Source organism: Aythya fuligula, chromosome 4 (genome assembly GCF_009819795.1).
Source record: "Aythya fuligula isolate bAytFul2 chromosome 4, bAytFul2.pri, whole genome shotgun sequence".
Classification (NCBI taxonomy): domain Eukaryota; kingdom Metazoa; phylum Chordata; class Aves; order Anseriformes; family Anatidae; genus Aythya; species Aythya fuligula.
The window spans coordinates 65,674,956-65,694,519 of record NC_045562.1 but is presented as its reverse complement, the minus strand read 5'-3'; the positions used below and the strand labels follow the sequence as shown (position 1 = coordinate 65,694,519).

General features: G+C 38.2%; 1 protein-coding gene across 5 annotated transcripts in view; it reads left to right on the top strand.

The window, feature by feature from the left end:
* AFAP1 (actin filament associated protein 1) overlaps positions 1-19,564 on the top strand; it is a 115,127-nt gene that overhangs the window by 93,313 nt on the left and 2,250 nt on the right. The window contains exons 9-19 of one of the 5 annotated variants that reach the window (XM_032186688.1): positions 158-307; positions 3,592-3,803; positions 5,606-5,751; positions 9,367-9,484; positions 11,034-11,291; positions 12,776-12,890; positions 14,701-14,865; positions 15,461-15,651; positions 16,343-16,504; positions 18,312-18,374; positions 18,468-18,518. In XM_032186688.1, the coding sequence (XP_032042579.1) occupies positions 158-307; positions 3,592-3,803; positions 5,606-5,751; positions 9,367-9,484; positions 11,034-11,291; positions 12,776-12,890; positions 14,701-14,865; positions 15,461-15,651; positions 16,343-16,504; positions 18,312-18,374; positions 18,468-18,473 (1,586 nt within the window). In that variant the 3' untranslated portion in view covers positions 18,474-18,518. Of the gene's footprint in view, positions 1-157; positions 308-3,591; positions 3,804-5,605; positions 5,752-9,366; positions 9,485-11,033; positions 11,292-12,775; positions 12,891-14,700; positions 14,866-15,460; positions 15,652-16,342; positions 16,505-18,311; positions 18,375-18,467; positions 18,519-19,564 lie in introns of those variants that run through there. The other 4 variants (XM_032186691.1, XM_032186690.1, XM_032186689.1 and 1 more) reach the window with 4 other exon arrangements.

The window sequence follows — 19,564 nt, the reverse complement described above, 5'->3', positions numbered from 1 at the left end:
TGCTTTGGAAAGAGACTTTAAGCTTGATTAAATTAAAATGAATTAGAAGCTTGATTTTTGTTTTTCTGGATACCTGAACTATTAGTTTTACTTAGGTTCCCTCTGTTGATTGGATAATTTAAACCCACTAAAATACACACTTTTGCTTTCTTCACAGTAAAGAGGAAAAAAAGTTCAAAATCAGAAGCCAAGGGCACTGTGACAAAAGTAACAGGGAAAAAGATAACAAAGATCATAGGTTTAGGAAAGAAAAAGCCATCAACAGATGAACAGACCTCATCAGCTGAAGAAGATGTACCAACATGTGGTAAGTGATTTTTCTTTTTAAGTCTGAAATGTAGCATGTGATTAAAATTTTATAAAATTCTAAGCTAGAAATTCCTATAAGTTTACTTTTACTGATGTAATTCTTATCCCCACATCAGAAGGATGCACCTGATGAAAGAGGAAGAGAGTAATCAAGAGCGTATCACTTGAAAAGAGACTAAAAGTGCTTTACTTTTTTAATAAAACAGTAGCACAGGCTCTGAAGGAAACAAGAGCTGTTTTCAAACGGGTATAAAATGAATATAGGCTAGATTATAAAATAAATTTACACTAGGATTTAGAATAAGGTTCTTGGGAAGGCACCAGGTCGTTTTATGATGAGGTTATATGCAATGGCAGTCATGACAGCAGTCAACTGGCCTCAGCTAAAGTGATTTGACTGTAGTTGTGGTTTCCAAAGTGGTACATATGGGGCAAAACTTGAATGAAGTAACAAATTTATAGTAAGCTATTTTAACTGATGATGTTGATTTTTCCTACTAACAGCTGTACTGCTTGGCAACACAAATAAAGTATATGAAAAAAACATGTAGAAAATGCCTGTGTTATGTATCTGAGCTGTTAATGCTTGCTTACCAATTAGGACTTTGTATAATGCATTTAGCTGATGTCATCACAGCTCTGCTATTTTCAAACAATGCAATATATTTACATTCTTCTGTTCTCCTTTTGGTGTTCCAATGTTAAGTAATACCTATTTATTTGAATAAATTTGCACTCTTCTTCCAACCTTCTCCAAAAAAGTTCCATAGCAAGACAGATGTAAATCAGTTGCATTGGATTTTTAATTTGGATTTGCCTGTTCCCCTTTAATTGATTAGGAAATCTCTGGGAAACACAGAAATCTGTGATTAGGCAGCACAAAGTGTGATGGATGCTTACCAAGTGTGAAAGAAACAGATCAGTAGACCACCAGCAAGAACTTCATAGATGGCAGGTGGCTCCCAAGCCACACTTTGGGAATCATTCCCATAAGCAATCTGTGATTAAATAAGTGTGTGCATATATGTCCATACATCATCTAAGTACAGATGTGATTTATCAAGCAAAAGAACAGCTGGTAAAAGCTGTGTCCAGCCAGACGCATTGTCCGAAGCATCTGGCTTCCATAAAGCCTCTAACTTCCTGGGTCTCACAGTCTGTTGATTATTTCATATTATGTGATATGTTAACCACAGCTGTGCAACATAATTCCTAGTACTTCTATCATTATTTCAGAAATGGACATAAATATAGCCATTACTATTGTCTGCATTTGGCTCTACTCTACACCACTTGCAAATTTTATAGAAAAATATATTCTAAGTGTCTAGGCTTTGGTCATTGCAGGAAGTCTTTGCAAAAGGTGTTTCTCACCACTAGAAATTTGGCTGAGTGCAATACCCTCTGGGAGGTTTCTCCATAGTTGAAGGCTTTTACACTTTAGAAGGCTCTGCCTACCATGAACAAAGGGAAAAGCGCAGTGGGGCTGCAGAGGACACACAGTTAGAGTGGAAATGGAAAACTGCCTGCACTCAGAGTCATGGCAAAGTTCTTCCCTACAGCATCACTGGTCTTCAGCCACCTGGACTGAGATGAAGTGATAATGCCCCAACTAGAAACATGCTCAAGGCATTTTGGTCATGTCAAGCTCTGAAGCTTTAAGTAGGGGTATTGTGGAGGACAAGTATGCAGTCCTGATTATTTAAGTGAAGTATGAGAGTTTGGAAGAGTGTATTTTTTAGAGCTGCATTGGGAGCAGAGGTGGGGGAAAAGTACTGTCTGAAAAAAGGACTCTTTCCAAAACAAGCCAGCTGGCTCACACATGAAGGGTTTTCCATTTCTAGGGATTCTATTATAATGCACAGCTATACAGGTTTTTGTTACAGGAGGAGGAAGGAGAGTTGGAGTGTGATCATCACAAGGAGCCAAAATAACAGGATTGTGCACATCCTCTTTTTTTATGGCACCTTCCAAGATGTGCGCAATTCTGATCTGCTATATCCTGTTGGATCAAGCTTTGACATTGGAATCACAATGTTGGAAGGGAAATCCAGAGAAAACAATGATAAGTCATAGTTTTAATGAAAACCAAAGAGATAGCTATCCAACATGATTAAGTGCTTAAATGAAAATCAGACCTGAGGTAGAAGATTTTATATATATATATATATATAAATTCTGGCCTGTGCAAGGTATTATTTGTCTCTTTCTTCATAGCATGTTTGGAAACATGCTGTATGCATTTAGCTGTAATGTGGAAGCAAAATATATGTGTTGGAGGGGTTTTTGTTTGCTTTTTTTTTTTTTTTCTCCATTTACAAGTGAAACAAGACAGCAAAATTGGATGTTCGTTGTCCTGATTTTTACAGCTGAGTCTGGAATGATTGTCGCTGTGGGACAGAGAAAGAAAGACGCTCCTCATTTTCTGACTCCATATGCCTAGATATTGTCTGCATCTGTTATAGAACATGATATGAAAAGCTGAGTTTATTTAAAATGCAATTTAGTCATGTAATGTTGATTTGTTCTAAGGGTATTGTAGTATTCTCAGTGAAAAAAAAAAAAAAAGAGGAAAAAAAAGGCTTGTGTAAACTGTAGTTACATTTTATATGTATTTATTTCTTAATTTTTAAGCCAATATTAATTTTATTTCTGTTGGCATCAGTAGTGACCCTTAAAATTCTTCTTTAGAAGTATTGCATTCTTCTTTCTAAATGAAATCAGAACCAGTAACATCATTGTGTACAGTTAACTGTGCTAATTGTTCCTCCTGGCAAAGCAGAATGAACTGTCATTGAGTGGAAGGAGCTTAGTAGGTCTTCGGGACTCTGACTGTGGATGTTACAGAAGCCAGCTCATGACCTAATTATATAATGGGAACTGTGATTTTCCCAGAAAATTTGGGCAGTCACAGTTATCAAAACCATTATTACCATGAAAGTGGTTCTTTTATGAAAAAGTTGTGTGAGCACATCAGCTGTGTATCTACTTGTTACTACTCTCCCTCTTCCCTTCTTACTAAAGTCTTGGGGTTTGGTGAGCTCCTGCTCACCCAGCCACTGCAGTGACTGATACAGAAAGCCACTTGCAGGTGAGCAGGATCACATCTTTATATGCTTTTTGTGGGGCAGGGTCATTTACTTGTCTTCATAAAACCCATCTGGACTTTCTATTGTAAGAGCAATAAGTTGTTTAAATTCTAGCATTACACTGAAAAGTAAGTTGTATTTTTTTTCCAAAAAAAGTCAGGAGTAAAACATCCTATGTTTCATTTTGTTGCAGGATATCTCAATGTGCTCTCAAATAACCGTTGGCGTGAGCGCTGGTGCCGAGTGAAAGATAATAAACTCATTTTCCACAAGGACAGGACAGATCTGAAGACACATATTGTTTCTATCCCTCTCCGTGGCTGTGAAGTCATCCCAGGACTGGATTCAAAGCATCCCCTGACCTTCCGGCTGCTTCGGAATGGGCAGGAGGTTGCTGTGCTTGAGGTGCCGTGGCTGCTAATGGCTATGACTTTTAGGGACTACCACAAGCTAAATTAGAGAAGCACTTCCATACTAACGGGCCATTTCAAAAATCTTTGGAATAATATTATTTCTGAGATGGATAATAAATACTGGAGGGGAAAAAAAAAAAAAAAGAATTATAGTCAAAGAAGGAACGGAGATTTAGGGCCAAGTTGTATAATGCAGTTCAGAAATCTCTGTAAGATTTTTTTCCCTGCATTGGTGTTCCATTGAATTGGTACTAAAATCTCTGTGATTCTTCTCTAGGCACACTTTTGTATCAGAATTATAATCACTTTGGATAAATAACTTCTCAATAATTAAATAATGGACCACTGTTGATGGGAACTCTCAAGATCTTAACCCTCATTTGTCTGCTACTTACATGAACTATTGTTCAGCCTGAATTTCAGTTAATGTAGTTCTACAGTAGGAAAAGACATTATGCCAGCAACTTTGTGAGTCTCATTATACACTGCATGTGTATTCAGTGACATACTCCTAGCACCACAGAAGTCATACCTTCACCTGTGTTACCTGCACAGTAACAGTGTGCCTGGATGAATGGGAGCTGCACAGTGGTAGTCCTTGCAGCCTGGACAACTGCTGATCTGACCTGGGGAAGGATCCAGTCTGATGGGATCCCAGTTCTAAAACAGTAGGCAACTGCTGATGACTGGCAAACTGGTAGAGGAAACCCATCTGATCTACAAAATTGCCTTCAGTGGCTATGTCTAGTCTTATTTAGAGCATTTAACATCTCTACCAGAAATTCAAGTGCAAGATGTGATTGAAAAGCCAAAATGAAGTTAAACAATTATGTCAGACCTTGTTTTCAGATCTTGTCAAAACTGGACTTTGAAATGTGATTTTTGCAGGGGGCTGTATTCATTGTATTTTGAAAGCTGAAATGCAAAGCCACTTAAAGTCAAGCAGAGTGAAGATTTAGCAGGAGGCAACCTTTTGTTTTCAGTGGCAGAACAGGCACTTAGACCACTTTGGTTTTCCCACTGTAGGTCATACTATTCTCATGTCCTTGCAAAAAGTCCTATTGCATGTGAGCAGTTCAGAGAATTTGAAAAACTAGAAAGCGGCTGAAAGAGCTATGAAAGGCCATGAAATGTTAAAATAAATAAATAAATAAAAATTTAGAAACCACACTCTTTCTTTTTTCCCACCTTTTTTTCAATTGTTTATTTTGCTGCTGTTTAAGTTTGCAATTAGTGACTTGAAGTAAAATATGATTTTTAAAAAACATATTTTAACAGTATTTGTTTTTATTTGTGTCACTAGGAAAATAAATGCCATCAGCTAGACAAATGCAAGTGGAATTTTTCAAAAAACAAACATTATTTTCTTTCCTTGTTTCTACTTGGCAATAATACTTTATTCTCAGGATTCATCCTAACTAAAACCCCTTGGCCTTTCCTAGGAAAATAGTTCTGTTACAGTTTTCAATTTTCTGAGGTCTAATATAAGCATGACTTGAATTTAAATCAACTAGCCATAAGTGATTATTTTTTCTTCATTTATGGAGATTGCCCACTTCATATTACATCATAACTGATGAGCACATGGCTTACTTAAAGTACACTTCTAGCAAAGCAGATTTAGTGAGAAATCCTGGGTTTCCTAAATTCAGCAGAAGAAAGCCAGAGCTTCTCATATAATATGGTAGCAATTTGTCAGCCAAGAAGAATGCAACATTTTGAAATAATTCTGTGACAACCTCAATTTAGTGGCTGACTAAAGACCTTATGTATGCTTCTGCCCTCTCCTTGCAGGCATCTTCCTCTGAAGACATGGGCAGATGGATAGGGATGTTGCTGGCAGAAACAGGATCTTCAACAGACCCTGGAGCTCTGCACTATGACTACATCGATGTGGAAATGACGGCAAGCGTCATCCAGGCTGCAAAACAGACCTTCTGGTGAGAGGCATTCAGCTGCCCGCGTGTTTTCAGTACTGTGAGAATTTATATCTGCACATTAACTCTGGTGCCAACAGAGCTTATCAAATCCCCCCAGCCCTTTACCAGATTTTGAAATCCTTAAGTGTCTCAGCATCACAGCATGATAGATGTGTTTAAGATTATCTTGTTGGCATCCTGCTAAAGTTCTGTAAAAACGCAGACACAATCCAACTTTACTCAAATCTTGACTCATTTTTTTTCCAGTAAGTCTCCTTACTAAATGCTATATTTTAATATTTTATTTTGGTTGAAGTCCTGGAGCTATCACTAGAAGAGGATAAATGCTGAAAAGTAAATAACTATGCATCCATGCAGTTTAAAATTATTTACTTCTTGGCTATATTAATATTTGTATCTGAACAGAACCACTAAAAATGTGCAGCAAATTTACATCTTGAGTAGTCACCTTCTCCATGTTTCCTTCTTAAGTTCTTTTCTCATTAATTAAAAACTTAATCAAGCTCCAGTTCAATTTATTTCTAGTTTTTAATTTAGGAGGTGGAAATTGGGTAGGAGTCTTGGGTACAGCACAGAAATTATGTTTAAAATGCAAATCAGTCCAATGAATTCCCCATCACCAATCCTGTGTTGAAAAAAGTAATGCATACTTAGCATATAGAGTGATTTACATGTTCAAAGTAAATTAATTAATTAATTCTGGCATTAAAGCAATCTCTGGTGAGATGAGACTGTCATTTTTCCTTGGCTAGATAAGATTGTTCAGAAATGGGAATGAAGGAACAATTGGGACACACAACATCTCCTGCTACAGATGTACTCCGCAGTTTGCAGGGGTCACAGGAGGGGTTGCCTGGCAAGACAGTTTGCAGAGACGTCATCCCTCATCTCTGCCAAATGAGACTTCCTTCAAATTCCACAAATATGGAATTCGCATGACAATACGTTAGAGAATCACACCCCATCTGCCTGTCATAACTTTAAACAGAATAAATATGAAAAAAAAAAGGCAAAAGCTTCAGAGCTTTCCTAAAGAAGGCTCTTCTTCCATTAGCTATGTGTTAAAAGAGCTTTTAGAAAGGGAAAATGCACAGTTTCATTCAGGATCTAGCTTGAACTTCTTTTGATAGGAAATGACTCAATGTTATCACAATCGCAGTTTTGAAAAAAAAAAAAACACAAAACAAACAAACAAACAAAAAACCAAGATAATTTTGATAGAATCAAAATGCACTTCACTTATAGACTTATATTACATATTTGAAGTTAATAGGGTTCAAAAAGTTTACCCTATGTTGACATGTATTTTTGCTTCAGTCAGCATCTCACAATAACCACATTTAAGAAAGAAACAGAATGAAAACCTTTTCCCCTTGAATATTGCTTGGCTTTCCTTTTCTGAACAAATGTGATATTAATTGGAGCCAAGTGAAAAAACATATGCAACTAGACCACATGTTAGAAAGGAATGTCAAACAACTTGCAAAATAGCAGAATTCCCCTATTAAGAATTAGTTAAAATTCATTGGGTGTCTTAAAAAGACTGTAAGCTTGTCAATAAGCAAGTAGGGTAGCCATCTGCTGATTTTCAACTACTAGAAAATAAGGAGAAACGACAATGATGCTTGTGTAAACAAAATATTATTGCCGCCCTTTATAGGACAAATATCAATATTCCAAATTAACAACAGTTATCATTACAGCATTGGTTATCATTCAGCCACTTCGATTTATTAGTTATTCTTTTCCTGAGACTGTTACTGTGCCAAGTGATTGGCTCTGCATTAATAATCCCATCAATTTCCTGTATGTAAATCATTAGGCATCTAGGAAAGGCTGAATAAAAGTTGTTTCCAATTACTTTTTTCCATTGGCTTTCCCATCTAGCAGTTTCAGAATACAATTATTTTACATGGATCCCTCTGTAAACCGGTTTGGAGAGGCTTAGTGAAATAATGCTTATGAAGTGTTTGCAGATACTTACATAAATGTTAGCTTACTGTGGTGGTGGAAACAGTTACTGCAGGTGCATCAGATGTTATTAATGAATATCCCAGTTTTCAGACTTGGCTATTATGCATTACTCTCAATGAAGCTACTTAAATAAATAAATAAATAAAGCTACAATAACAGCTCCAAATGCAGTCCTTCAGACTAACCAGAAACACTTGAGTAATGTTCTTCATTAAGAGGAGCAATAAACAAATGCAGCCCTTTAATAATGTCTAATGAAGTATGAGCTATGATAAACATTTTTATCATGGCATTTATCTTAGGCTCTTTACTGTTTGTTTGTTTTAACAAGAAAATCTTCTAGCTAATGATTATTCCACCCATGCACTGCCTGTGCTGTGCGTTCACTGGGGCTGTGGCAGACCTAAAAGGCTCACACTCAACCAGACAGGTTCATCCCTCCAGTGAACCTGGCTCTCCCATGGCTCAGGTGAGCCATAGCTGGATGAGGTCTGTCTCCCTCTGAATAACAAATTCAGTGAACTAGATGTTATTCCAAAGCCAAAAGAAAGCAAATGTTGAAACCACAGAACTTTTGAGCTCCAGCCAGCACTACAGAAGACCCTCTCAGGTTTAGTAGGGCTTTTGTCATATTTTATGAATATCACCACAGAGCCTGAATAGTCCCATTGTTTGAGATGGAAAGCTTTGTTTTCCTGTTCACATATACCCGAATCTGTAGGAATTATTTGGGATCTCATTTGATACCTCATTCAATTTCAGAGGTTGCTAGAAAGGAAAACTACCTCTTGAGGTCGTTATTGCTATTGGGTCTGATTCTGTCAGTCTGTGTGTTGTTAGATCTTTGCTCCCAACACAAAGCCCGCTGTAGGCTGTGATATTCTTCAGAATTCCAGTAACACAAACTACAAGATAGATTTTGGGAAGAGAAAACTAAATGAAAAATATATATGCCTTTTGAAGCATTCAGAGGGTTCACATCCACTGTGTGAAACATAGCAATAACGAGAATATGGAGTATTTGCGTGCACAGTTACCCAGACAGAGAGCTGGGAAGCATAGTGCCATTGTGCAAACTCTACCTAGCCAGAAGTTCTGACGTGGACATGAAAAATCCCCAGAATTTGGGGAATAAATTATCCTGCAAATTTTGATGGATGTGTTGACTCAAATTTTATCCAAATTCCACTTCTTTTTTCAATTTTTTTGCTGGATGTAATTATTGTTTCTCCAGTTTCCAAGTTCTCATCCCCCCAGACATGCGTGCACTCAGAAACACCTGCTTATCCCCCATGCAGACAACAAGGGAACATTTATGTGACACTGGCAAGCTGGTTTATAACATATATCAGCAGGTTCCCATGTAAACATGCCACTGAGCAGTTACAGCTGTTGCCATCCTGGCTTTCACACAGCCTTATCCCTGCTGTAAGAATACAATACAGAAACATATGGTGTAATATTGGCTGCTAGCAGTAACATGTGAGTAGCAAAGGGAAAACTGTCCTCAGCTTTCCTGCAGAAGGAGAGAAGATATGAGCTTCCAGACTACAAAATCAGATACAGGGAACATACCACTGAATCATCATTTAGGCTCGGTTCAAGTGCTGTTTTTTATTATTTTTATTTTGCCTTTTTCAGTTTTATGAACAGGCGAGTTATATCCACAAATCCGTACCGGGGAAGCACTGCCAATGGCTACGCATGTCCAAGTGGAATGGCACTTCATTATGATGATGTTCCTTGCATAAATGGATCGGTAAGAATTGAATTTACACAGAACAAATGGTTTGCATGTGTTGAATGCATGGACATCTGAAAATTATATTATCTAAAAAGGCCCACTGGGCAGTTTCCAAATTAAGTCCTATTTTTTTGACTGGGGACTGCAAACTTCCCTCACACCTATAGGGTATTAGGGGCGTGGGACATATTGCTTACATTAACCTGCATGTGAGCCAACGTGCATTTAGAAAGCAGTTGCCTGTTGACGACTTGTTGCCAAGTCCTTGAATATGATACTGTCTTAAGGCGGTATTTTTCAATCACACTAGACCTGGCAAAATTGAGTACTCTGTTACACTGGGCACTTGTTGGTCTCAATTGAAAAACAAACAAACAAACAAACAAAAAACAACACTTTTCCGTCCCTGGGGCTTCGTTCCTCATGAGAGCAGGTACTGCAGATCCCAAAGGAGAGTCACAGGGCTCACTTCCATCCTCCTAACTTGCAGAGCTAATCATAGGCAGCTGTGTAATAGCATTTAACACATAATGGATATTAACCCAAAGTAATACGTGGTCCTCAAGAAAATTTACAGGCGAGATATGGAAGCCCTTAAGTTGGGCTCTTCATAAGGGCCCCCACTAAGGCTGCGCTCAGAAGAATTCATTGCTTCAAAGTGCTAAGTGGACTGCAAGTACAGGCCTCCATCATGTCTTAGTAATGTCAGAAAGTAAGAAAAAAAAACCTGTTGGGAACTGCACGCAACAGCATGGGGGGTGAGTAGCCTCTGTGTGTAGCTCTTGGATGTGCTTAAGCCTTTGTATGAGTAGCATACTGCCACAGCCAGGATGGATTAAGGAAGGATATTTGGCAACCAGTCCTTTGGTTTCTTTTAAGATTGATTGAATGAATCACTGGAGTATTGTTGTTGAGCTTTCCATTTTTCTGAAGAAAAAATAAAAAAAGGAAATGGCCTGTAGCTATTTTAGATAGTTAGCTCAGAATAATAATCCTCCAGCAAAGAAAATGTAATACTAACATTCCAGCAGCTGGTATTCACTGGAAAGACATATAGCCTGAAGAAGGAAAAACAACAACAACAACAACAACAAACACAAACAAACAAACAAACACAAACAAACAAACAAACAAAACTCAGTTTCAGCTAGCTGTTAGGCATTATAGGCATTATTACTTTTAACACTTTATGTACCAGATGTAATCCCACAACTTCATCTGCACAGCCCGTGGATATCCCTTGTTAACACATTCTCCTTGCGCCCTCTCAGTGTTAGAGCTAAACACTGATGGTACAATCTGTGAACAGGGAAAGTAATAGGATAGCACTGGCTTGCTCATTCTATTTGGAATGCAAAGGCTATAAACCATGTAATGCACTGCTTCCTTTCCACACTGTGCCTTCTCCCACCTTACTAAGTAGTTAGCTTCAAGTGTGAGCAATAAGCATATGCTTGCTAAATGCAGAGGGCTTACTATGGTCAAAAATCTTACTAATGTTTTAATTTCATTTAGGTTCTGCATGGTGTATTGTTTACTAACTGCCAAAGTGTGTGTGTTGCAGTGGGAACCAGAAGATGGCTTTCCTTCTTCCCGTAGCAGGAACATTGGAGAAGAAATGCTTTATGATAATGCAGGCCTGTACGATAACTTGCCGTCTCCAAAAATCTTTGCACGCTATCCGCCAGCTGACAGAAAAACCAATAGGTTATCTACTGACAAACTCTCCTCTAACCATTACAAACACCCTGTCTCATCCAATCTGTCTTCTGCTCAGTCTGTCACTAATACCTCTGCTGTGGGGAGGGGATCGGTCTCGCAGGTACTGTACTATTTAATACTTGACAAAATGTTTTGTTTTTTTTTTTCTGCTCTGTTTATCTGATTGTTTTCTTAAGGATGTTGGAATACTTCACCCAATCTGAGCACTGAAGTGCTTGAGGTTTAGTCATAAGTTACTGCCCGTAAAACAGTTTTGCTAAGTTGTAAATTCTGCTGTGGAAGTATTGTCTCCTTGTGGCACATGGGGAAGGCCTTCCTCACAAGCTCTTGACAATTTACAGATTGCAGATAATACAAAAAAAAAAAAACAAAAAACATTTTTTTTCTTCTAAACTTAACCTGAATTCATATCAAGCCTCTTTCTGTCTCCTTAGGCAAGGAATAATGACTAGGAAAGAAAAAAAAAAAGTGATATAGGGCTTGGTTGTGACAGTCTCCAAAAGCTGGTCATAAGCCTGTCAAAGTATCACAGAGCTGTGTGACTTTCAATCTAATCTGAAACAGAACAGTTAGATAAGAGTTACTTCCCTTGCGAAAGGTACCTCTTGCATTATGTGTTAACTTAAACCCTACAAAAACCTCATATTCAAATATTAGCATTCAGCGAAGCTGCATAATCAAAGAAGGGGCTTCTGCAATAAATTCTGCTGATCCTACTCTGCTGCAGCAGGCTTCTCATTGCACTCTTAGTTCAGTCCTCAAAAGCTTTTAGAAGCAAGTGAAAATACCGTGGCACAGGTGTGCCTCATGCCTGTCTAACACATTCCAGATGGAAACACCAGGAGTAAGCAGGACAGCATTTCTTCTCCCAGGTTTCAGTCCATACTGCTCCCCTTGGATGTAAAACATACTTTTCCTGGTAATCTTATAGAAGCATAGAATCATTAAGGTTGAAAAAGACCTCCAAGATGGTCTGGACCTGTCTGGCCATTATGAGGGTTTGTCTTTTTTAAAGAAAGAAAACTTTTAACTAGCAGCTAAAGGTTGATGCATTAACTCCTAATATTTTAAAATGTGCAATAATGGTATCATTGGAAAAATAATAAATCCATGTACCGCAGTGATGGAAAGACCATATAGTAAATAAGAAAGTGTCAAATTTCTGTGTGGCAAACCATGTTGGGTCTTTCTGTATGCAATTAACTTTGAATAACCTGTGTTTCATGAAACTTCACTGTGTGAAATTATGATGTAAAACTCTTCTGCCTCACAATGGCTTAGTACAGTAAATGCTAGAGTTTTGAATAATTTGGAAACCAGGATATCACTAGAGATGGGGTGTTCATCCACTCATTATCCTGTGATTCCCAGTGTTTTCACTTCTGGTATCCTGCTGAGCAGGCAGCTTTCAGAGACAAAATTCCTGAAGGATGCGCCGTCTCCAGCTGGATCAATGTAGTCTATTAAGGTTCTTTGAGCAAGCAACTTTTTTTTTTGTCAAGGTTTGCCCTTGATGAAAGGTTAACTGCAATGCTAGTGGCACAGGAATAGCCAGAGCCCATTTGTACTTTTGTTTTCAAACAGTTTAAAGGCAAGAAACCTCCTGCGACTGCCAATGGGATCACGGGAAAAGTGAGAACATTAAACAACCAACCGAAGAAACCTGAGTCAGTGTCCTGTGTGAAGCGCACAGCGTCCAGTAAGTATATCTCCTCACTGGTGCCACCGTGAATGCAGTTTTGAGGATACCCAAGGCAGCTGTCTTCTTGGCAAATGATAAAGAACCACTATGGTGTTTTTTTTTTCAGTCTGAGAGACTAGGCAGGAGATGTCTACCAAGGTTTTGAATAGGAGATAGCATGTACATTGGTGACTCAATGTTACTCCAGCCATGCCTTGAGGTAAAAGGTTGTGATGTGCAGAATGATAAATATGAAATGTGGCCCTGTGGCTGCCAAAAGTCATGAGAGCAGAAGGAAAAAAATAATCAGTAATGATTCTTCATTTGAGGCAGAGGGTAATTCTGTATTTCTGCTTAAGAGCGGGATGAGAAGCTAGGAAATGCGTTAGAACATTATATTGTTCATAAGCAGATTTACTCTTATCTTTAATGAAAAAGAAAAAGGTACAACAAAATAATGAAGATAACTATAAAGCTCAAAAGCTTCCTTAGATGAGATTTCAATCCATAAACAGCAAATTCAGAATGTGGATTCTTCTGGGCAGGTAGATTGCCTGTAGGTAATATGAAAATATGCTTCCTGAGATGCTCAGTAAAGGAATTTTGTAGAAAGAAAGGAATTTATGAGGAGAAACTTGTCTAATTTCCAATACTATAATTTTTAGCAATTAAAAACAAGCCTAACAAGGATAGTTTTCCTTAAAGAAGAAGAGACAAGAAAAGAGTTATAATTTTTAAGATATAGATTCCAAAATTTGGCTTCTGCTAATGAAGGAATGAACATGGCTTTTTCAGCCCATGGTAATTTTTTAAGAAGTCGTGGATTTGACTGGAACATGGGAAAGTTGGGTTAGACTTTAGGAAAAAGAAAAAAAAAAAGTGTCATTCTAACTGCACAGGTCAATTTGTACTGGAATAGGTTGTTGTAGTAAAGGCATCTCAGATGCTAAAGACCAATTAAAACTGGTTAGACAACTGTTGGTCAGGAATGGGTTAGGTGAATTTGACTGCCTTCAAATATGCAGACTAACTGATCTGTGTGGTGACCTATTTCCTTTGAGTCTACAGCTGGAGCACAGGTATAGAAGTGGCTGTGAAATAAATTAGAACACATATATGTGAGCCAGGAAAAGAAAGCATTTGTGTGGAAAATTATAAAATCAAATAAAATAAAGAAGAAAGAAAGCTCTAAAGTAACATTGTGTTCTGTTCAGTCAGATGAGAAAAGGTGTGTGTTGTAGGTACTTGAAATAGAAATGGAAAATAGGTAAAAATGGCAACCAAGAAGTTTTTCCTTTGACCACTTTCAATTAAAAATCAAGGCTTCAGAGATAAAGAGAAGCCTCCTTTTCTTTCTCTGAACTACAGAGAACGGCAAGGCCATTAAAAAACAAAAAAAAAACAAAAAAAAAATGATGTGGTATTTCTCATCTTTCACGTAGAAACCTAGAGAACTAACTATCTGTCCCATAGCATTTCTGTAGCTGTGCTTCAGAGCTCATTAGGAATCACAGACCTTCAGAAAAAGCCAGTGGAAGAGTGGCATTAAACCAGTTTCATGAAGTGCTTCTTGTGATGTTCAGACCTAGGGCACAGTTTGGGGTTTTACTGTTAATTTAAGCAAGTCACTGAGGCAGTGGACTGCCTGAACAGCTAAGGAAGCATCTGTACAAAAACATCTATGGTACAAAAGCCTGATTAACCCAAAGTTAAATTGAGAAAACTAAAGGTTTTTTGTGTGTCCCATTTTAAACTGTGATCAAAATTTGAACGGGAGCAGGCAGGAACCAACTGGATCAAATAAATCACTGCCATTTAATATGTACAGATGCAGAGCAGTACAAATATGGCAAGAATCGTGTGGAGGCAGATGCAAAAAGGTTACAGAGCAAAGAGGAGGAACTACTAAAGAAGAAGGAAGCGCTGCGGAATAGGCTGGCCCAGCTCCGAAAAGAAAGAAAAGATCTACGCGCTGCCATTGAAGTCAATGCTGGTATGAGGTGCCTTATTGTGCTGAATCCTGCCCACAGTATGTTTAATTTCCCAGCCTTGCATTGTGTGATGAAGGTGTGGCAGTACATGAGGTTTGGCCTTGATGTTAAACTATACTCTATAATGTCTATATTTGTTTGACTTTGATGTTAAACTATACTCTGTAATATCTATATTTGCTTTTTATACATATATACATACATGATGTATGAATATATGTGTGCATTTATATGAATTGATGTGTATATATATATACATATATATGTATACCTGTGAGCTAACAGTGATGGGGACTTAAGCAGAACAGAGGAATAATTTTATTGTGACTAGCTAATTATACTTTCATGACATGGGAGAATAACAAAACAAATACTGATTTGCAACTAGATTAGAAATCTTGGGAAGCAACCTGAAAGAAAACATTTGGTTTCTGTTACTAGATTTTTACATGGAAAAATGCTTTTTGCAAAATATGCAACATTTTTGTGAAGTCATTGATGTTTTGAACTCTTGTTCTTTACTTTGTTAAAAAGAAAATAATTTTTGAAAGTGTCAGTTTAAGCTCATTGTTGACATAACATTTCTGTGGATGACAGGCAGGAAGACCCAAGTAATTCTTGAAGACAAGTTAAAGAAGCTGGAAGAGGAATGTAAAGCAAAGGAGGCTGAGCGTGTAAACCTGGAGCTAGAACTCACTGAGGTGAAGGAGAGCCTTAAGAAAGCCTTGGCTGGTGGCATCACACTGGGCTTAGCTATTGAGCCCAAGTCAGGAACATCAAGCCCACAGGTATGCTAATCCACTGGATATGCAAACCCCAGTACCATGGCTTAGAACGGCTCCAGTAAAATGGATGTGAAATGAGAGTTTTCGTGTAGAGAGAAGTGTACTTTCTAGAGCAATGGGAGCAGGAAAACATGGGAATCACAGGTAATATGTATGTAGTATGTGTGTAGCTATTATTTGTGTTACGATAAGGCACAAAAATTGATGCCTCATTGTCCTCAATAGTTTGCAAGAGCATAAACTGAGACATTGCTCCATCCCAAAGGAAGTTTTAAATACACCAAATCATCATGCAGTGGCTGAGACCTGCTTGTTTTGGTCCCACTGTCACCCTTTGCAATGGCTCACACGTTCTTGATGGAGCGTGGCAACCTTGCTCATGCTATGGAGCTGTGCCAGAAGCAGCTGGGTAGCTGTATTAGAGATATCTAAGAGAGATGTCAGTTCCTCCCTATGACCCATTGTTATTTTATGACAGAAAATGAACTTTAATTTTCATCACAGAACACAGAATTTGTATTTTTTTTATTTCTAATATTGTTCTAGCATGTTCTAGCCCCATTTTCATTTATTCAACGTTATCGTGAGTATGATTTCTTTAAAAATAGTTTCTGTATTTCTAAGTCTAGATGAATAATACTGCCTCTGTGATTATTTGGAGGAAACTCAAGGTAGGGTTTTCACTCTTTATTAGTCTCCAATTTTCAAGCATCGAACTTTGGAAAACTCGCCAATCTCCAGTTGTGATACCAGTGATACCGAGTGCTCAATACCTGTGAACAGTGCAGCAGCTCTGAAGCGACCTCCTTCATCAAATAATTCTCCATGTCGAGGTCATGTACTTCGAAAAGCAAAGGTGAGAAGATGTGTAGCTTTCTTTCTCTGTCCTTCTTCTTACTTGTTTTTTTTTTAAAAAAAAAAAAAAAGTCTTATTTGCATGTAGAGGGACAGAGGTAGAGAGAGGGAAAGATAGGTTCCTTCTGCTTCTGTTGGTAAAATTTATGTTTAAGAAGAGACTGTACAATATCTAGATTATCTGTATTACTTTATAAATACTGCATGCTTGCCCTCCAGTCAGGGTTGGTTTCACGGAATTGTTTATGGAAGAATTGATAAGTACTTTGACAGACAGATTTAGTTCTACTTCCCTCTCTTTCCCTGTTTTTCTCTGCTCCTTTATAAATTTAATTTGCAAGGTAAGTGGTCTGTGGTGTAAACAGTCCATCCAAAATCCACTAAGTTATACTAACCAGTATAGCTGAAAAGTGGCTGAAAAGTTATAGTAAGTGTTCTGATACAACACATTTTCAGGTTTGGTATTTGCCAGCTGACACAGAACAGAATGGTTCTGCATTACAGTTATTGAAAGTGCATTACGAAATTTAACTACTCTTAATGTACATTTCAAGTAGAAATTAATTTAATGTAATCTCACAAGACAAGCTGAAATTTGCATTCGTGTTGTATTGTTACAAGTTTTTTTCCATTTTTGTGCTTTACGTTCAATGAGATTTGCATGACCGTTCTAGTGGGCTGAATTTGCCAGCAACATAAGCACGTGGGCAGCATATAACCAAGGGTGACAGTAATAACACTGCCCCGAGCTGTTGTTGATTTAGTAATTCACTGCTAATTGTAATTATAAACAATAATAATCTTAGACATCTGTCTTCTTAGTAGACGCTTTCTGTTCTCAAAATAATAAAATACTCCGCAAAATAGGGATTTTTTAAGTAACTTTCCTTAAAAGCATTTACAGTCTTCATTGATAACACACATTTACAGTGATAAATCTGTCAGGCATAAGCCTGGCACCTAAATGTACTAGATTATAAAACATCATCAGCTCACCAAATGATTTGATTTTATGATACATCCCAGTTTCTCCCTGTGTCTCTCCCAGTCCCCGTTAAGCTCCCTACATTGCCCAAGCCATGAATTAATTCTCGTGCTGTACCTTAAGTGAGCACTTTCCCACCCACCTTTCTCCCTCTTTTTCATGGGCATCAATGGCCTTTTCTGTCATTTAAGTCAGATAACAATAATTAAACTGGGAGTAATTAGTTTCAGTTCTATTTAACTTTGAAGTTTGATGTTTCTGTTTCAAACCTGAAGAAGGATTCAGGTACTCTGAAGTACGCCAATTATACTATAATTTGTCCCAGACAGGTATTATCTCTAACAACACATTTTGTCTTAGATTTGCATGTTAGCTCGGCATTACTGATAAAATATGGTCTAGCAGTTAGAGCACAGTCTTGACAAAAGGGAGCATGGATTTGTTTCAGACGTGCTACAGACTAGACAGGCACATTTAGTCGTTAGAGCTGAAGAAACCTGGGCACTATAAAAACCTGAAAAATTTTGATGTAAAGAATACCTTCCAGATGTAGTTAATTTTTGTGTGCAACTTGCACCATAGAGAATGGTGCATCCTGCTGTGCTGTTTGATATCGCTACACTTTGGATGGCACGATATTTTGGTCAAGTCCTTTTGTAGAGGAATCTTGCATATAAAATCAGGCTAATCTGAAAGGCTATGGAGCTAATAAGTGCATTTCCTACCCTGGGAAAAATAACTCAAAGTATCCAATTCAGCTTTAACAGCTTTTTCCTAAAAACCTCGTGCACTAAATATTAACGGTGAAATTTTGCTGAATTAGACAGTGCAACCCAAGCTGTGCTCAGCCCATTCGCAAGGAGCAGCAGCCAAATCCTGCCATCAGGTATGCATCTACAGCACACCCGCCCTTCAGTGGGAGTTAAATGTGCATATGCGAGGGTGGAATTTGGCTCTCAATTCTTTTGGCCTTTTGCAGTTATGAGTGAGCCCAGGCCTTATAGATGTGGCTAAACAAAGGGAGTCACACATGAGTATCCCAGAGCAGAACTTACTTGGCTCTTGGTGCATGAATGTCAGTGCAATGTGTGGGAGTGAAGCGGATTTCATGTCCGTGCTAATGCTTGTGTATTCAGCAACTGGCAAATCGCCCACTGTTATGGTTGTATAAGCATTCAAAATGCCTTTTTTTTCCTCCTTTTCCTCTCCACTATGCATTTCAATGCACCGAATGCCTCCCTTCTCACTCCGCCCTTGCACCCAGGATGCTGAGCTTGTCACCAGCCACCCTTTTGTTTGCAGCCACCCTCTTGGCACTGTTGTGCTCAGCAGCCCAGAGCACTGCGCTCTTCTCTGCTGGGGCAGCTGCTGCTGCAGAATGTGTGCACTGTCCAGCCTGCTGTGTTAGAGCTGTGTGGCAGAGTGCTGCCCCCAGGGGGGTGTTCTACTCCAGCAGAAATCTCTCCAGATGCATCACCATGAGAGAGAAATGCAGAGGGAAGTAAGAAGACAGATCTAGGGATAAATCTGAAAGCAGCAACAAGGTGGTTGAGTACTTAGACAAACACTGTACATATGTATGCATACAGTTATCTGGATTTTTTTTTAATTTTCCTCATTTCCTCATCAGTTTTTTGGTTGTTGTTGTTTTTGTTTTAAGAATGTATATTTTTCAGCAGTCAGAATGATTTTTTAACCAATTTTGGTAATCTACTGTGCTGGCAATGGGGACTCTAACTAAAATGTAGAAAGTCACAATTTGCATTAGCATTGTGAGTAAAGTAAAATACTCCCAATATCATTGCTGTGCAAGAATAAAGTGATTATTTAAGTGTGTTTCATAGGTCAAGTGACTTTCTAAAATCAAATTTTTATGTGTAGCAAGGAGACTGCAATGATTGCTTCTAATTTGTTTTCAAACTGTTGTATTGGTGAAGGTCAGCAGCTTACATTTTGCTCATGTTTGGGGCTTGGAGAAGAAAATGAGCACTCCTGGTTTCCCAGCTCTCACTCAGTTTGTCAGTGTTGACTTAAACATTCTTTCATTGACTTGAACCATGCTGGAGCAATGGAAAC